The 17,108-nt window shown below is 43.4% G+C and overlaps 3 protein-coding genes across 15 annotated transcripts; 1 reads left to right on the plus strand and 2 right to left on the minus strand.

The window, feature by feature from the left end:
* The first annotated feature begins 405 nt into the window (after positions 1-405).
* LOC146259641 (uncharacterized) lies at positions 406-4,826 on the plus strand. 12 transcript variants are annotated; one of them, XM_084670077.1, is made up of 11 exons: positions 406-607; positions 720-817; positions 1,196-1,319; positions 1,432-1,473; positions 1,759-1,924; positions 2,053-3,310; positions 3,413-3,579; positions 3,668-3,777; positions 3,903-4,004; positions 4,265-4,310; positions 4,547-4,826. In XM_084670077.1, exons 1-11 carry the CDS (start codon positions 599-601, stop codon positions 4,636-4,638), a joined length of 2,214 nt encoding a protein of 737 aa, XP_084526203.1. In that variant the 5' UTR covers positions 406-598; the 3' UTR covers positions 4,639-4,826. The 12 variants fall into 12 exon arrangements, with proteins under 12 accessions (XP_084526203.1, XP_084526200.1, XP_084526209.1 ...); XM_084670074.1 differs by having other exon boundaries at positions 407-607; positions 1,432-1,587; XM_084670083.1 differs by having other exon boundaries at positions 407-607; positions 1,196-1,304.
* A 270-nt stretch (positions 4,827-5,096) lies between these two features.
* cntd1 (cyclin N-terminal domain containing 1) lies at positions 5,097-7,308 on the minus strand. Its single transcript, XM_084670087.1, has 7 exons — positions 6,738-7,308; positions 6,393-6,468; positions 6,132-6,303; positions 5,882-6,044; positions 5,633-5,777; positions 5,450-5,546; positions 5,097-5,313 (listed from the first exon to the last, which is right to left on the minus strand). The coding sequence occupies exons 1-7, from the start codon at positions 6,898-6,900 to the stop codon at positions 5,206-5,208; spliced, it is 924 nt and encodes a 307-aa protein (XP_084526213.1). The 5' UTR covers positions 6,901-7,308; the 3' UTR covers positions 5,097-5,205.
* Positions 7,309-7,435: 127 nt separating this feature from the next.
* Positions 7,436-16,434, minus strand: mki67 (marker of proliferation Ki-67). 2 transcript variants are annotated; one of them, XM_084670072.1, is made up of 16 exons: positions 16,205-16,434; positions 15,604-15,711; positions 14,964-15,045; positions 14,752-14,867; positions 14,538-14,610; positions 14,350-14,419; positions 13,423-14,214; positions 12,930-13,165; positions 12,231-12,831; positions 12,020-12,141; positions 11,470-11,647; positions 11,228-11,371; positions 10,484-11,145; positions 10,341-10,380; positions 10,143-10,259; positions 7,436-9,948 (listed from the first exon to the last, which is right to left on the minus strand). In XM_084670072.1, the coding sequence occupies exons 2-16, from the start codon at positions 15,690-15,692 to the stop codon at positions 7,637-7,639; spliced, it is 5,634 nt and encodes a 1,877-aa protein (XP_084526198.1). In that variant the 5' UTR covers positions 15,693-15,711; positions 16,205-16,434; the 3' UTR covers positions 7,436-7,636. The 2 variants fall into 2 exon arrangements, with proteins under 2 accessions (XP_084526198.1, XP_084526199.1); XM_084670073.1 differs by lacking the exon at positions 16,205-16,434 and adding an exon at positions 15,951-15,968.
* Positions 16,435-17,108: the final 674 nt, after the last annotated feature.

Below are 17,108 nucleotides of genomic sequence, written 5' to 3' on the forward strand. Positions count from 1 at the left end.
TCATACATATTGGATGGCATAGAGATACAGTTTCCAGCTAATAGGGCTGGTCCATGCCCAGAGGCCACAGTACATATTTTATAACTATTCTTGAAAAACAAGCTCAGTAACACCACCGCTGTGAGCATATAGCTTGGACATTGATGGCCTGTTACAATAACAGTAACTGTTTTGTTGGATTTATAGCCAAAGCACTATATTAGAAAGGGGCATATGGCCACAGAGAAACATACATTTGGACTATGAATTACTTTTAAAGCATGACAACAGCAGCATTACAGTTGCTAAGGAGAAGCAAATTAAGCCAGTTTTATAAGATGGTTTGCATTTGGCAAATTTGAAACATAAAATCCCCAGCCACTGCAATGTTTCCATGGTGACTATATGAAAACAAAGTGTTAAAGCATTTTGCCAGACCATTGAAGAAGAGAAGGCCTTGTGTGTAGGGCTACTCTCTCACAAATGTTGCCCGCAACCATAGTCTAGGCTAATTAATGTCTCTGCTACATGTTTGTGCCAGCAAGTCGTTCACCTTTTTTTCACCGTCTGTATTTTATTTCCTCAAGAGCTCTACAATTCTGGATTGACTGATACGCAAATGGCCATAGTATATTGCTGTCTCCAACACCACATTGTGTAAAAATGTCCACATAATTTAAGTCGCATGCAGCATCTATAATTTACGCCGCTGAACACAGCCATGTGTGTCTACCGTACAGCCAGGCAGCGTCGGCGAGCCCGTACAATCTCCATGGAAACGAAGCGGGAGGGGAGAAAGCATAACTTGGGGAAGTTGCCAGTCACAATCAGCTAGCTTGTAAGCACCATGATCAGCTACCGACTGACCGGACGATTTTTAGATATAGGTAGTAATGAATAGTAGCTGTAAATATATGGCTTTGTATAGTTAAATTATTATTTGTAGCTACCTAACCACTCACTGCTGATTAGAACTAGGCTAGTAGTCTACCAATCACGGAACGGCAACCGTAGTTAAGTTAGTGACAGAGTTGCTGGGTGCAGGTGTTGGGTAGGTTACACGTCTTTGTTTAGAAATATTAGCCTAGCTAAGAGTGAAAACCTATCCCCGATTATGTAAGTAATTGAGTCATGCAGAAACGTAACTTCAAACAGTACCTAGATCAGTTGTACATCTGTCTTGCGATTTTGTAGTAAGTCCTTATTGTTTCTTTAGTTCAAGGATTCTCCTCAAAATGTACAACTGGGAAAGACGTGCAGCGGAGAACCTTACCAATGCTGACCATATGCGTGAAGTTAGAAGAAGGATGGATCATGAGTATCAGGTACGTTTCACACAGGTAGGATACAAATTAATACTTTCTCAGCCACATTCATTATTGTAACTCATGATGACGTAACCTAAACGTGTGAAGTAACATTGTCATTTAAAGGTAATGACTTCTGTTGCAGAACCAATTGCGAAGAAGAGAACGGGAAAGAGCAGATGCTGAGGTAAAAAGAGAAATAAGAGTTCGAACACCCTCACCGCCTGCACCTCAGTCAAATAAGTTTAAAACCCGTACTTATGATAGGCCATGGGCACAAGGAGTGTCAGCCACTAGGAAGGTAAGACCCTCTGCATCAATACTTCGGAACATAATTAAAACATATTCGATTACCATACACACAATGCAGTGTGCTGTGGTTGGGTAACACTAAAAAGACAACCTTCTGTTGTCTATAAAGACATATATGAAATAATGTTGTTTTCTTGCCATGTTTTACCACCTGCAACAGTTGTCCTGCTCTACAAAGCCTTCCATATCTGAGGAGAGAAACCCATTGAACAAAGGCTCCATGTCTCGTCTTCCTGCCATTGGTAGAGGAGCTAAGGGTAGGGCAACAGAGCTGGCAAGCTCTTGTAAGACCCCATGGAGAGCTACTGTCCCTCTGGCATCTCAGTGTAAGTTTCTATTCATGTATTCTCAGCAGCATCCTCCCATAATGTATGATGTGGCTTTTCACCTGCAATGCTGTTTTAACACTTGCCATGATGAAAGAAAACACCCTTTCCTCTCCGCATTTTCAAAGGCAAAGGGCCATCCACACCATGGCAGAAGCCGAGATCTGTGGATCTGAAAAACTACGTATCCACCCAAGGGAAACCAAGCACTCTGAAGCGAACGCAAAGTCAAGATACCCTGAAGGCAAAGAACAGAATAAAGGCTCCGTGTGAGCATCTGGACAGACCCAACATCTCTCTGAGACGGGACCTAGTGTGTCCACTAGACAGCCACTCCCTTCCCCAACCCCTGACCTCTCCCGGAAGATTCAACACAGACTGGCCCCGCCTCCCCTCACTGCAGTACCGTCCCCCCAGTCCAGAGGACATCCAGCTCATGTCTCATGCCTTTGAGGGCTTCTCCTCCGAGAACAGTAGTGATGTCGAGGAAGACATCAGAAGTGAAGACGCATACAGAGGGGGCCTTTTTCGGAGCTCTGCTGACACCACCCCATCATCTTTGGCTCAGTCCATCTCCTCAGAGTGTCCTTCCAGCACTAGGACCCTGGAGAGCGCCCTTAGCGAATCCTTTATCAGCCCTCTGAGCAGCCGCTTCAGCTCTCCGGACATTCCGTCATCTGACTCAGATGGGGAGGATAGGGATGCAGCCTCCTCCTGGCAGGCTGCTGTTGGAGAGAGCTGCTACACCCCTGTGCAGTGGACCGGCTCTCCGACCAGCTTGAATTACGTCAACCCCCTTCCAAATGCCTTAAGTCCAGGGAGCCTGCAGTCTCTGCTGGGTCGAGAGATAAGTACCCCAGAACCTTTAAGTCGAGCCTCTCTTGATAGTGGCTACAGTCCTATGCCCTCATTCCTACAAGTAGGCCAGGCGTCACTCCCCCCATCTCTTGCTGTCACAGAGAGGGGACACCGTGGTACTCTCGCTACCCCTGAGCAGATAGACCACCAGCTCCCTGAGCTGGAGCTCATCCCCAGGTGGCCTTCTCCCAGCTGGCTGGGGTCAGAGAGGACGGCCGAGGCCTCACCCACGGCCAGCTCTCCTGGGAGACAGTCTATGCTTGTCAGCAGGCAGGAGGAGCCAGAAGAGACCAGAGACACCAGTAATGACAGTAGAGGGGAAACTTTATCCTCCAGTGAGGCCTTGCGTCCTGGGACCTCGGGACTAATGGATCACCTGACCATGGCGCTGATGGCTCTCCACGACATCCGCAGAGAGGTGACACACATGCAGATGAATCATGCTCACGGTGGAAACGGTTCTGATTCTCAGGAGGCCCAATCAGCACCAGTTAGCGATCCAGAAACCTTGCGTAAGATCAAAGAAAGGTAAGTAGGGACTAAGAATGGGATAAACAAGTGCACACAGTGCATGGTGGAACATGCTGACTGGCTATGTATGTATCTTATATAAATTCATCTTACCCAAAGTCTGTTGGAAGAGTCGTCTGATGAGGAAGGGGACCAGTGCCGGATCTGCCAGTCTGGGGCTGCCTCACCCACAAACCCCCTGCTCACACCCTGCCAGTGCTCTGGCAGTCTGCAGTACATCCATCATGATTGCCTGAAAAAATGGATTCAGACCAAAATCCAGTCAGGTCAGTTTAGAACCCTTCCTTTTCCAATTTTGATAGCAGAAGCACGTGTTCTGAAGTATTTATGAAACATAAAAGAATGTGATTCCAGGGACCTCCTTGTCTGCCGTCAAAACCTGTGAATTGTGTAAGGAGAGTGTAACACTGGACCTGGATGACTTTGATGTCGATGAGTTTTACCAAAGACATAACCACACACAGGTACTATGCTATGAAACGTCTTACAAAAACGTGTGACTAATGACTTAAACAGGCATGATATCATTTGGCACAATCAAATAATTCTGGATATGCACCTGTGGTCTTCCTTGCCCCCTGGACCCCAGGTGGAGCAGGGAAGTGAGGAGCTGTACATGCTGCTGCTCCTCCAGCAGAGGTTCTCAGCGCTGCTGCAGGTGGCCCAGAGCCGTAGCGACGCCGTCTCGCGGGTAAGGATCTGTTCCACACAGACCATCTATTCACTTGTGATGCAAACTAATGGTGCTACTCAGCTGGGTGTTGACACCACGACATCAGAGATTATGGATCCGTCTTAGCTGTTGGAATAGGAATTGGCAGTTACAAGTGACATTCATCAATGAGTATCTTGATGTAGATCAACTGTAAAGGTTATGACATATGTTCCATGAGACACAATACGGACTACTGTGAGATAGGTCAAAGGTCAGGATTCTTTTTTTCATCTTAGATGGCCACCAGGATGTACCTACTTCAGAGAGCTGCAGGGACATCCAGTACGTTCCTCAAACACTGATCGTTTGATCACAGAAATACTCAAAGTGGACAAACATTTGAATCTCTACTGTTTAGAGTGTGTACAGTATTTTCATGTCACAAACATACGGTTGTAAATGCCCAGCCTCAGGAGACGTGGTAGAACGAGACCAGTATTCCTGTGCCATTTCACTCTATAATCAACGGAATATCTCATCCAGAATATAACTGACAGTAGTGTTCTGTTGTGTTCCAGGCGTGGAGGTCTCCACTCACACATCGTCTGATGAGGGCCAGGGTCACCAGAGGGGCCCCGAGGCCCCTGAGCAGCCACAGCACCACACCTGACACTGACACTTAGTCCCTGTCCCTCCACCAGATCTGTGGAATATGTCAACTTATCCTCATTGAATGAATTGAAACGCACACAGTGCAGGAAATCTGGTTCCAGTGCAACATCTGGAGAAACAACAAATAAACGGCAGGGAGGAGTAAAGCAGTCAAGAAGATTAATGTAGGTTACTTCAATATTCTTTATGTTATTTATTATACTTGAATGCATTTTCAGACATTTTAAGAAGGTTTTTGTATATTTAACTGTATGACAACATAAACATGAATTTCTATGAGTATTTTTACATGACGAGTCGAAGACTAACTGCATACTAACAGTGGTCTTCAATATTTATCCATTTTATGAAATTAGAGAAAATGTTAAGGGTGCCCAGTTTCAACTTGGGGCGCTGCTCCATCAGATATTTAATGGGGACGTATTCCCAAAATAACTTAATGCAATAATTTATTCTACACCTTATAATTCAAATGTTGCTGAAAACCTATATTTGTTGAATATAAAAACTGATTTGCAAATGACAAATAAAACAAATATTTGAAATAGATTTGGACAGTTCAAGTTCATTCTACAGTAAAATTGGTCCTCGTAATGTGCATCAGTGTCACATGAGTGAAATCCTGGATGCTCTTCACAGAGATCCCTGTGATCTGACTCAGTTCTTCCACCACCTGAAACAACACAGCTGAATCATTACATAAGCCACACCAGACTAACTGATGGACATCCATCTGCGGAGATAAATCTTCAGCCTAACCCTCGGATGTTCAAACGCTGAGAGATGGCTTAGTTAGATGTCACATTTACCTGTTTCCACATCGGGACATTGTGGATGTATGCAGCAACACCAATCACACCAACACCAAGCAGCATGCAGTCTTCTGTCACTGGCGCAAACACCTCTCTGCGTATAGGACAACAGGGTTAGCATTGGAACAGTCACCCAAGAACTGCGTAAATAATGCCAGAATATTGAAAGGTTAAAATCACCTCTGTTCAGGTGAAGGACTCGAGCGGCGAGTTGTGGCCATGAGCAAGGAATCGTAGATGGCTGTCTTCTGTAAGTAGGTGAACTTCAGGACGTGGCAACACAGGTGATGCAAGTGTTCCACGGGAAGGGAGGACTCATTGTGCACTGTCACCAAGCAGGAAAGCATTTTTTGTTTTGCATTATAAACTCACGAGCATGAATCACCTCACATCGCTTGATCGCAGGCTGAGGAGAAGTGCTCAACTCACCAAGAACCTCCAGAAGTATCTCCACATATGTAAGAGGGTTTGGGACATTCAGCCTATAGTCAAGGACTTTCAAGATCATCAACTCTGATTCCAAGAGAGTCCGTTTGGAGACACTGTGCCCCATAGAGTGCAAAAACTGCACAGCAGTATTGTTGTCCACAATCTTATGGAAGAAAAAAAAACGCACTGAATATTACTTCGGCCATTAAAAAAATACTTACAACGTAGCCTATAGAGGTTAAAGACTTACACCACTGTGCAAAGACAGTTTGCTTGCAAGTTGAACACATGAGAGGACAATGAGATAGAATTTCTCGTGGAGTTTTTCATAAACAAGATCTTCATAGTGTCCATGATCACATAATGCAGCACCTTGAGGTGTGGGTGTTGTAAACAGATCTTCAAGATGCTTTATCATGAACCTGTAAAAGATGAATTGTTTATCAACGGACATGCCTAATGTGTCCCAAAAGTCACAGTTCTATACAGAATGAGCCATAGCATATCCTACCTTTCAAGTAATTCAACAGCATGATATGCAACCAGAGGATCTAGATTCAACTCGTCAGTAATAAGAAACACACATTCTGAAAGAAAGCATCAAAAAAAGAAAAACATTATTTCCCAGCTAGCGAATCTCGTCCTACACTAGAGCTACCCTCCTTTATCACCCAACATGGGTCAAACGGTCTCCCACGCAGTATAACCCCCCAGTATCAATCCGACCTAATACAGCCTATTTATGGAGGATGACCTGATGCTGAGTCAATGATACAAAGCAGTTTGACAGTTGGAAAACTTCTGCTCCTGGAGCACGAGTAGCCAACCAGTAGGCCTACTGTAGCTACGGACTCACCTATCAACCTCTTGTCTTTAAAGTCACCGCTGTATTTAGATAAATTGTTTAGTTTTTCTTTGTTTCTGTTGTTGAGATTTATAAGAAAGTCTGGTAAAATCTCAAAAGCTTCACCAAATTTCAGCATTTTGTGATGACTTGGGCGAGAAAATCTCTTGGCCATGTCTTATCAACTAGCTGACGTTCGCTTCGTAACCAGTATTTCTAGGTAGCCTAGTAAAGTATAATGTTCTAACACTAACCAACGAACAATATTGACTATTCCACTACACAAATAAAACAAACGTTAAACGTATTCTAGTTATTAAGAGTTAGGCTACTAGTAAATCTGTATCACAGAAGAGATCATTTGAAATATAAGTAGTGTCCGGCAGAGGGCGCCAAAACTAGTGACTTTCCTGAGGTAAATCACCAGAGGGGGACTAATTAATAGTGTTACACACGCACAAATAATACAGCAAAGTGCTTCCAACTGTTACCCAGTTTTGCCTAAAAACAGCCCCCTGGAAAGCAGTTTTCGTGACTTCAACGTTTATACATTCACGCTATCAAAGAAAGTTAAGACTACACGATTTCTTAGGCTGTTATTCAAATGTCAATACCTAGATAATGTGTAAGCACTATGATTACTCATGTTTAAGGTCCGTCTGATCATATAACTTTAACAGGTCCCTCACAAAAACAAACCGGACTCAAACTTCATTATAAAATCTTTAATATGAATGTTTTTTTTGTGTCCATCACTGTAAAGTATAGAACTAATACAAATAAAAGGTTTATCACTAAATACACAAATTAAGACATTCAGTCTACAAACTAAAATACCAGTACACCCTCTAATAACAATGTTACGTTAAGCTATTTTAAGCTGTGGAGAAGAAAAATAAAACATCTAGTTTCTACAGTTTTCCTGCTCTTCCTCTCCGAGGTTTGGATTTCTCCTCCTCTTCGTTTTTCTCAGTGTCCACTGACTGGGCTTTCCCTTTTTTAGACACTCTACCTTTTCCTTTAGCAGGTGGGCCCTCTGGGGCTTCGGAGGTGCTGGCATTTGTGACTTCCATAGTGGCTCCAGTGATGTCAGTCAGGGGTGTGGCATCAGTAGACTTGGCTCCCCGCCTGGCCCTCTTGACAGGCCCTGTTGGAACAGGATCTAAGAGCTCTGACTCTTCTGCTTTCTCCAAAGTCTTCAGTGATTTCCTTTTGCTGCCAACCTTAACGGGAGTGGACTCCGCAGCAGAGGGCTCCTCCTCGATTTTGGCCCTTCTTCCCCGTGATGCCCTTGCAGGAACAGGTGTCACGTTTTGAATTTCCCGTGTAATTTCCAGTTGAGCTTTCCAGTTGACTGACTTTGAGGGCTTTCTTGTGTTCTCAACATCAGATTCCTGAGTAACCTCTGTTTGATCTGCTTGGACTGTCCCAGCAGCCTTGACCTTCTTAGAGAGTCTCCCTTTTCCTTTTTTGATTTCAACCTCAGTGACTGCCATTTTCTCATCTACAGGAATCTCCTCAGCACTTGTTGCTTTGGTGGCTTTGTCTGGGACAGCATCTGCAGATTTTGCACCTCTCCTGCCCCTCTTGACCGGCTCTGGTTGGATCTCAGCTGTGATAACTGACACATCTTTACTCATTTTAATGCCTCTCCCTCTTGTGGTTGACTTGGTGACAGGCACAGCTGCTTCTGAAGCAGCTTCAACAGCGACGACAGTTGCTCCTCTGCGTGCTTTCTTGGCAGAAGATGGAGGGGCAATATCTTCTTTAACAATAGCAGTTACTTTTTTTCCCCGGCCTGGTTTAGTCACAGGGACGTCCACCTCTTCCGGTGCCTCAGCCTCAACACTTGGTTCAGCCTCAACCTTCTCCTCTTGAGTCGGGACCACCTGCTTAGTTCTGCGTCCTCTTTTAGGTTTCTCCGCGGGGGTGACGCATGTTTTGTCCGGTTTGTCCGTAGGTGCCGGAGCAGCCTCCACCTCAACATCCTGTTTGGTCTTGCGTCCTCCTCTTTTAGGTTTGGCGAGAATCACAGCAGCCTGCTCCTGGACCTCATTTTCACCAACAGGTTCAACACTGGCCATCTCAACAGTAGGCTCATTCACCTGCTCCACTGCATCCTGTTTGAGCCTTCTTCCTCCTCTTTTGGGTTTGTCGGCATCCATGATGGTTTGCTCCTGGCACACCGGGGCTTCAGCACTGGCAGCCTCAGAGCAGGACTCCTTCACTTGTTCAACAGAATCCTGCTTGGTCTTCCTTCCTCTCTTGGGTTTTGAAGCAGGGACTTGGACTTCCTCCTCCTCAGTGACAGGCATATCTACTGCACTCTCTTCTACAGTTGCAGCTTGTTCAACAGAATCTTGTTTACCCTTCCTTCCTCTCCTTGGTTTTTCAACAGGAACAGATGTCTCTATGGTCTCCAAGCTTTCCTTCTGTTTAACATCAACAATGTCAGCTTGTTCGACAGAATCTTGTTTAACCTTTCTACCTCTCCTTGGTTTTTCAACAGGAACAGATGTCTTTACCGTCTCCAGGCTTTCCTTCTGTAGAACTTCAACCGTTTCAGCTTCTTTATCAGCAGACTCCTGTTTAATCATCCTTCCCCTTCTAGCTCTTGGGACCAGGACTGCTACGGGTGGTTCAGCAGAACTTTGTTTTGGCTTCTTTCCTCTTCTTGGTTTCTCCAAAGCAACATCACAGGTTGGATCCAGGCTTGTAGCAATTTCTGTTTCAGTGATTTCATTGCTGACAGCATCAGTGTTTTGCAGAGTTTCAGCTTCCTCCACAGCATCCTGTTTGGTTTTTCTTCCTCTCTTGGGCTTTGATGCAGGAGCCAGATCTGGGATGGGTTTCTCCACTACAGCCAAATCTTCCACTGGGGCTTCCGTGCCTTCATTTGCAGTTTGTGCCACTCTGTTTCTTCCAGATTGTCGGACAGATGTGTGCACAATCTCCTCTGTTTTCTTTCTCCCTCGACCTCTTACAGGAACATCAGGAGCAGTGGTCTTTGAGCTCTCGCTTACTAACGTCATCTCATGTTGGTCTCTGTCTGCCGGGGCTGGGTCTTGAGTTTTCTTCAGTGGGGTAGAAATGTTGGTTTCCTCTACCTTCTCGTCTGTGGCCTCTGGTTGAGGTGTCTCCACAGCATCTATCTGGGACACAATCTGCGTGTCGTCTAATGGTACAGACACCTCTGTGTGCTCTTCACAAACCGCATGCGGTTCTGGAAAATACAAGGGTGAGAATGATTCATTTCAATTGCCACATGACAATAAATTATGCTTATAAATGTTAGCTACTTGATCGAACACACACACACGCACGCACGCACACACACACACACACACACAGAGTTCGGTCATAGAAAATAAATAATAAATAATTGCTACATGACAAGACGATCAAATAAAATCGTACCCATCGTTGCCAAATCCTTCTCGTCCATCTCTACTCCATCCGTTTGAGAGACAGTCGGCATGTCACCTGATGATTCAGAGGCACCCTCTGTGGAGTCCTGACAAACCTCTTGTGGTTCTGTGAGGAATAGAAGGAATCATTTAACATTTCAATCATGCCATGAGTCATTTTAATTTCAGATGCATATCAGGAACTTACGATCTGTGGCCAAATCTGGAGAGATGGTTTCATCTTGAGCCTAAACACAAGCATTCAAAATGTTTAAGTAGTGCAAAAAACAACAATTCAACACAGCAGAAGCCTATATCATGTAATCATGGTTGTGTTTATCATCCACTCACCGGCTCCTGCATCAGTTGTTGCAGCCCTTCAAAGTCTTCCACTGCTTCTCTTTCCTTTTGCCTGGGAGTCTTGATTAGTCTTCCGATGCCAAAGTTCTTCTCAACCATTTCGCCCTTGACTTTGGGAGTTTTCATTATCCTCTTAACACCAACCATGTCTTCTACAGGGACACCCTTCTCCTTTGGAGTCTTCGTTCTTCTCTTAATTCCTGTTGCACAAGCCAGCGGGGAGGGTTCTGGTGCTTCATACAAGACTGGAACAGGTTTGGGAGTTTCCAGGAGCTCCTTGACACCATCAAACACAACTTCAGAAACCTTGGGTGCTCTTGGAGTCTTCAGCAGCTTCCCTCTGAGATCTTCCACTGGTTCCATCTTCTGTTTGGGTGTCGTCATCATCCTCTTCACTCCAGTAAAACAGTCAGGTTGTTCAGGTTTCTGCTTGGGAGTTGACATCTCAATCTTGGACTCTTGCGGTAGCTCTTCAGAGGATATCTCCAAGGCGTCAACAGGATGGGAGACTCCTTCATCGTCCTCCTGTGGAGCAACTTCGGTGATGAAGCTCGATTCTTCATTACCCCGGAGGAGCCGACTGACAGCATCACTGTTGTATTTTCCTTGCTTTGCTGTTGAAACAACGCTCAGTGGAGACACCACCATCTCGCCTGTTACAGAGCAAAAACGTCTGTTCAAATATATCACAAATTAAAAATAATAAGAATTATTGCCATTGCCACTGTCTCTTACCAGTTTCTTCTGGGGTATTCATCACTGATGTTTCGATCAGAGACATTGACTGAATCTGTAGGGGGGTCTTGATGTCACTCTGGGCGTTGGAAACTGATTTCTTCTGCTTTGAACACGCTGGGGTGCTGAATATTTCTGCAACTCCTAAAACCACAAATACAACCTTCAGATTAATATTTAACAGTAAAATAACACTTGAAATTCATTAATAATAATAAAAGTACTGTTTTATGGAATCATACCAGTCAAATCCTCGTCCATCTTCATGTTCTTAGGGAGCAGGGCAATGTTGTTGACAAGCTTGGGAGCACCTACAGCTGGCTCCACGGCCCTAATCTTATGTGCTTTCCCAACAACAATAGTCATGGGTGAATCTGCATGGCCTGTGCTCGCATGCTCTTTGAGTTTTCTTGCCGGGGTCTGTGAAAATGATGATGTGCAATTCATTGTTTTGATCACCAGGAAAACATTTTAACACACAATGTATACTCAGGGCCAGAAAGAGTTGACTCCTGTCTGAACAACCGGAACCTGTTGGTGTGACATGCTGCACTGAGTGTTTAAGAGGGCAATTTAAAACAACAGTATCAATGTATCTTTTCACAAAGCTGAAATACTGGAACAGGCAGAGCGCATATAAAATGTGATTATACATGTAGCCTAGTTGATAAAAGCCCTAATATTAAGTCAGTATAAAGACAGCCTGTGCTGAATTATTGATCTGTAAATATGAACACTTATCATTGTTACTGTGTACAGGGTGTGAGACTGATTCACACCATTTGAACTTACCTTCGGTTTCGGAACAATTGTCTTCTTGGTTGTCTTCCTTTTGGTGGTAGTTTTCTTGGTTGAGATAAGTGTTTGAGACTTGGTCTGACCAAACTTCACAATATCAGCCCAGGAGTTCACAGCTTGAAAGAAAACAAAATAATTATGAAGGATTCAATGCTTGTATCTTTATACACATTTCCCCCACTCCTTCTTAAAAGATGATTCTTACCTTTTAAAGACGCCCGAGACACTCCGCTTCTCCGGTGGCGCATGACTTCCAGAACCCCCCTCAATGCAGTTTTCTTGGCAGACTTCATGCTCTTACGTCGGACCCTTGGAGTTGCAGTGGCAGACAACTGTGGAACAGAATCGTGTTCCGCAACAGGTGATGGGGTGCTTATGCGTGAGACTGAAAAACGGCCCTGCACGGTGGGCGTCTGATGTTTTGCTGAGCTCATCGGGGTCTTGACTGGTGTCTCAGTCACCTCACTAGCTGTTTGAGGGTCGGATGGGGATACCGCTAAAGAGGACCTACGTTTGGCTGTGGGGGTTTTCTTACTCTGGGCAGGGGATGAAGCCTTGGGGGTTTTCTGTACTTTAGGGGTCTGAGAGACTTCTTTGGATGGAGACTTGCTACCAGGAGAGGGAGTCTTTGTCTTCTTTTTGGGGGACTTGTCTTTACTGGGGGATGGAGTTTTTACTTTTGCAGGTGAAATAACTTTAGCCTTGGGTGACCTCTTGGCAGGTGAAGGAGTCTTGGTAGATGAAACTGAGCGTTTGGGAGACGCCTTTTTACCAGGGCTCACTTTGGCTTTAGGGCTTGGTTGTTCCTATAATAAAAAAAAGAAAGAAAACAAGAATCATTTATTACAGTAAACAGAAACAGGCTCAAATCAAAAAAGTTGCTCCGAAAGCATCATCGTCATACCTTTATCAGGCCGATGACAGAAGCTCTTCTAAGGAGTGACTGTTTGTTTTTGGCCACACACAAGCTCCGTCTTGAAGGCGTCGCCCCTTTTCGGAGTGGAGAGTCAGGGGGCAGTCGTTTATCAAACAGCTCTGGGCTCAACTGAGATCCAAAGGACACTCTCTTTCTCTTCCCCTCTGGTACGGGCAATGGTGCCTCGAGTTCTCCACTCTTTCGTTTCTTCACTGACAGTTTAACTGAAACAAATGTATTTTCTAAGGTTAGGGTTTATTTATTTCAATACTTCAAATCAATAACGAAGAGCACACCTTCCTTTAGTCACAATATATGGTGTATAAGAGGAAGCCATAAACCAGAGTACACCTACTACGTTTTTTTTGTAATGGAGAGATAGTAACTGCATGCATGCAATGCGGTCATTTCCACATTAACGGCAAAAATATTCATTTAAAGTTTGTGCGGAAACATGAGAACAGAAAAGCATCAAACTCACCGCTGATAGGGACAGTCTGAAGAACATCTTGGGCTTTAAGTTTCTTCTCTGCAGTCCTTGGTGAGGTCCTTGGAGAACGAGAAGGCCCTGCCTTTGGAGTGCTGGGTTGAGACTCTGCAGGTACCTTGGTTTGCTCATCACTTAAGAGTACAGAATCAGTTGGAAGTTTAGGCTCTTCAGCTCTAGCATCTGACTGTTTACTCTTCCTCCTAGTTGGGGTATTTCGCACAGTAAGACTTTCAACCACCTTACAGGCAGTACGTTTCAGGGGAGTAACCTGGAAACTTGGAGTGGTGTTTTCGCCATCGGTGATGGGCATTTGGGGAAGCGAAGTGTGAGTTTTGTTTTTCGGAGTTCCCTGGATTGGCATTGTCACCATAGCCTCTTCCATGGGCCTTGTCTCCTCAATTACTTGCACGATCTCAGAAGTGGAAGTACCTTCAAGCCTGGGCTGGCTATCAGGCACGACAGTCATTTCACTCTTCATTCCTTCCTCAACCTCAGATGTCTTGACTATGTTTTTGTCTTCTGTGGGAATTACAAACTTCTCCACTTTACTAGGTGAAACTGGTTTTGCTGTGCAGAACCTTGAAGCCGGTGTTTGAGGTTGACTTTCCGATGTCATCCGTTGAGTCTTGGAGTCAAGGCTTTGTTTGACCATTTCATAGAGCTCACAGAAGGGAGAATTTGTGTTGTTCTGGTCAAGTCTTCCATCTTCTTTTGGTTCCACCACAGAGGATTTGTCTGACTGCTGCAACTTGGCAATGTTGGTTCCATCTTTTAAGCAGATGTCTAAATATAAAAGTAGCAGTTGCAAAATTAATTATTAGCATATTCCACACTTATAATTTTCTCAACCACTAATATTTATTTAGTTCCAAGTTTCATAAAATTAGCAGAAGACATCCAATAACTGGCCAAGATTACCTGAGCTTAAATCAGACTTCTTATTTGCCTCAGACAAAAAGGTGCTTGTCACTTGCTGATCCTGCAACACCTAAAGGATGATAGAGCAAATCATTTTTACTGTTAAATCACATGACATAAATGTTATGTTTCACTATTCCTTAGGGAGTATGGTTATAAATCGTAATTGTGCAACTTAAATCGTATACCTGAAGGGTTTCACTTTTGTTGACAGTAGTTGATCTCCTCTTCTTTGGGGTCGGTGCTGGAGGGTACTCAAATCTGATATGGAAAAAATTTAATAAAACACAGAACAAATCCAGCATTTTTAATGTAGTTTACTCATCTATGTACAATACAAAGAAAACATCCAAAAGAGTTAAGAGTCTGAGATTATAAATTCCTGGTTATTTTGACACACACCTGAAAGAACGATCAAGAATTGTGATTAGATCCCCATGTTTCAAGCGTTCAGACTGCTGCAGTACCTCCCCATTGACACGGGTTGGATTCACTGAGCTCAAATTTGTTAAGATGACCTGTAGAAATAAAAGTTTAATATTGAACATCTGAAGACACACACACACATACCAAATGATACTGACTCAACTACTACAACAAAGTTTTCAACTAACCTCTTTATTTTCATTCAGGTCAATTTTGCAGTGTTCCTTGGAAACTTGGGGGAGCTGAATGCGGATATCACAATCAGGTTTCCTTAAAGACAAGACAATCAAAAAAGCATTATAATTTGCTATATTTACCAAAATGTTCAATTGCTTTACTATTTCCATTATATGAGCTCTTGATAAATGCAGTGTGATAGTGATATGCTTGAGTGATATGATGTGAGTATATGATTATAATTCTACACTACATAGATCATGTATTACACATTTAGAATAAAATGATCAAAATACGCATGTTCTGATGTAGAACCCATAATTGTTTTTTTTTCGGTCAAGAACCCCCTTTGGATAACTTCCAGTTGTGGGCTACTACGGAGCAAAAGTCTTTAACCAACGTCATCATCAAAAAGCCCGCCTCTTTAACATTTCAAATGTCAGACATGGACAGACAGAAACCCTCCACGAGCTACCGGCTACACTTGCGGAAGTGTTTTGTAACCAATTAAATCGAGCATGTCGTAGCTGTACAGTGAACAAGTGTATTACTGATACCGATATTCATAAAAAAAGTTTTTAATTGGCACCAACTAATGATAATAGGTCGGGCCATACTGACTACTGTAACGGAATATTGCCGGAACATTACCTTCCAAATAGACACGCCGCAGTGAGAGGAAATTCAGTCCCATCTCCTCCACTCCTTTTGATAACAACAATTTTACCATGAAGAGGCATTATGATCAAAGAAAGTTACCTAAAGGAAAAGAGAAGTGTGAGACAACATATACACAACAGATGCTAACACAAACATCGTTTTAACTGGCAGCAGTTTAGCCAGACAACACTTTTTCTCGAACAAAACATACAATGTATCTAGCTTGTTAACAGTTTTATTATAATGGTAGCTAACCATTCATTGTACAGTTTGACTTAATAACTGGTGGACTACGTAGACAGCAGCAAATGGTGAACAGATTTCCAAACATGCATTACCGCGTGCGATTCCGCCGTATATTTGTCTTAGAGACTAGACTTCTATAATGTGGTAGTACCAAGCGTCTAATCTACGAAACAAGTGCATCTGTTCCGTGCAACACAGATCATAAGATGAAGTCCGTTAAGTTTCCAGGATAGGAAAAAAACGTCTATGCTTACTTGTAAATGATCTAGAGCTAGTTAGTAAGTTAGCTCTAGCTAGTCAGCATGTTGCCGTTAGCATGTCACTTTTACGAACTCGATCTAGTTACCTGGGATACAGTTAGACTCGTCAGCCGCTGATCATCATCGGTACACGTCAGTAGTATGAGACAATATCGGATCAAATATCAGAGATTGATTATGGATCCGATTTGCTGTATATATCCCTAACCTTTAGCTATTGCGTCGACGGCTTGCATACCTAGCTAACTATCTAAAGTCGTCTTCTACAGGGAATCAATGTGGCTCATACGAGTTGGCTGTTTCCATACAGTTGTAAAAGAAATCCTTCCGCCCAAATGGGTTCACCTACGGAGGAAAACAAACAAAACAAATGGCGCTGTGAGATACATACTTTTTATTTATTTTTATTTTACTATAATATACTGTTTAACTGTATATGTTGTCCGAATCTACACCCAATTTTTGAAATAACAGTAACATATACGGATCCCTAATTTAGAAGGACTATTTTGTTAAAGTCTCGAACGGAGCGATTTTTTACTGTGGAAAAGAGGGCCATTCAAAATCCCGCGCGAAGACTTCTTATTGGCTATGATTGTCACGAAAAGCACGCCTACAAAGTAGTTCCAGATTATTTAGCTGTCCATGCTATTTCCTAACCGGACACTTGCGATACAGTGTAACCAGAGCCTTTATTAGACATTCTCTGGTGTAACGATGTTGACAGATGGTATTTTTGTGTAACGTATACGAAGTAGTCCGCTCACATTGTCTCAAATACTTAATTTGCTCAATTTGCATATGGTGAGACATGATATTCCCCATGTCATGGGTTATGAAAAAAGATATTAGTGATCGATTATAAAATGTTGAATAATTAAGGACAATGATTTAAACAACTACCACCAGACTCGCCGCAAAGTTTAGTTTCCATATAATTTTTATTTCTTTCCGGAAGTGTCATTTAGCTTCTGCAGAATACTGATTGTA

This window comes from Hypomesus nipponensis, chromosome 13 (genome assembly GCF_054491055.1).
Source record: "Hypomesus nipponensis isolate SF chromosome 13, ASM5449105v1, whole genome shotgun sequence".
NCBI classification, from domain to species: domain Eukaryota; kingdom Metazoa; phylum Chordata; class Actinopteri; order Osmeriformes; family Osmeridae; genus Hypomesus; species Hypomesus nipponensis.

Coding starts and splice junctions, on each gene's coding strand:
- LOC146259641 (XM_084670074.1), top strand. Junction 3,311..3,412: donor TTGCGTAAGATCAAAGAAAG/GTAAGTAGGGAC, acceptor TCTTACCCAAAG/TCTGTTGGAAGAGTCGTCTG. Junction 3,778..3,902: donor AAAGACATAACCACACACAG/GTACTATGCTAT, acceptor CCTGGACCCCAG/GTGGAGCAGGGAAGTGAGGA.
- cntd1 (XM_084670087.1), bottom strand. CDS start 6,900: ATGGCCAAGAGATTTTCTCGCCCAAGTCATCACAAAATGCTGAAATTT. Junction 6,469..6,737: donor TAAAGACAAGAGGTTGATAG/GTGAGTCCGTAG, acceptor GCTTTCTTTCAG/AATGTGTGTTTCTTATTACT. Junction 5,314..5,449: donor ATGTCCCGATGTGGAAACAG/GTAAATGTGACA, acceptor GTGTTGTTTCAG/GTGGTGGAAGAACTGAGTCA.
- mki67 (XM_084670072.1), bottom strand. CDS start 15,692: ATGCCTCTTCATGGTAAAATTGTTGTTATCAAAAGGAGTGGAGGAGAT. Junction 14,868..14,963: donor ACCTGAATGAAAATAAAGAG/GTTAGTTGAAAA, acceptor TTATTTCTACAG/GTCATCTTAACAAATTTGAG. Junction 14,420..14,537: donor ACAAAAGTGAAACCCTTCAG/GTATACGATTTA, acceptor ATCATCCTTTAG/GTGTTGCAGGATCAGCAAGT.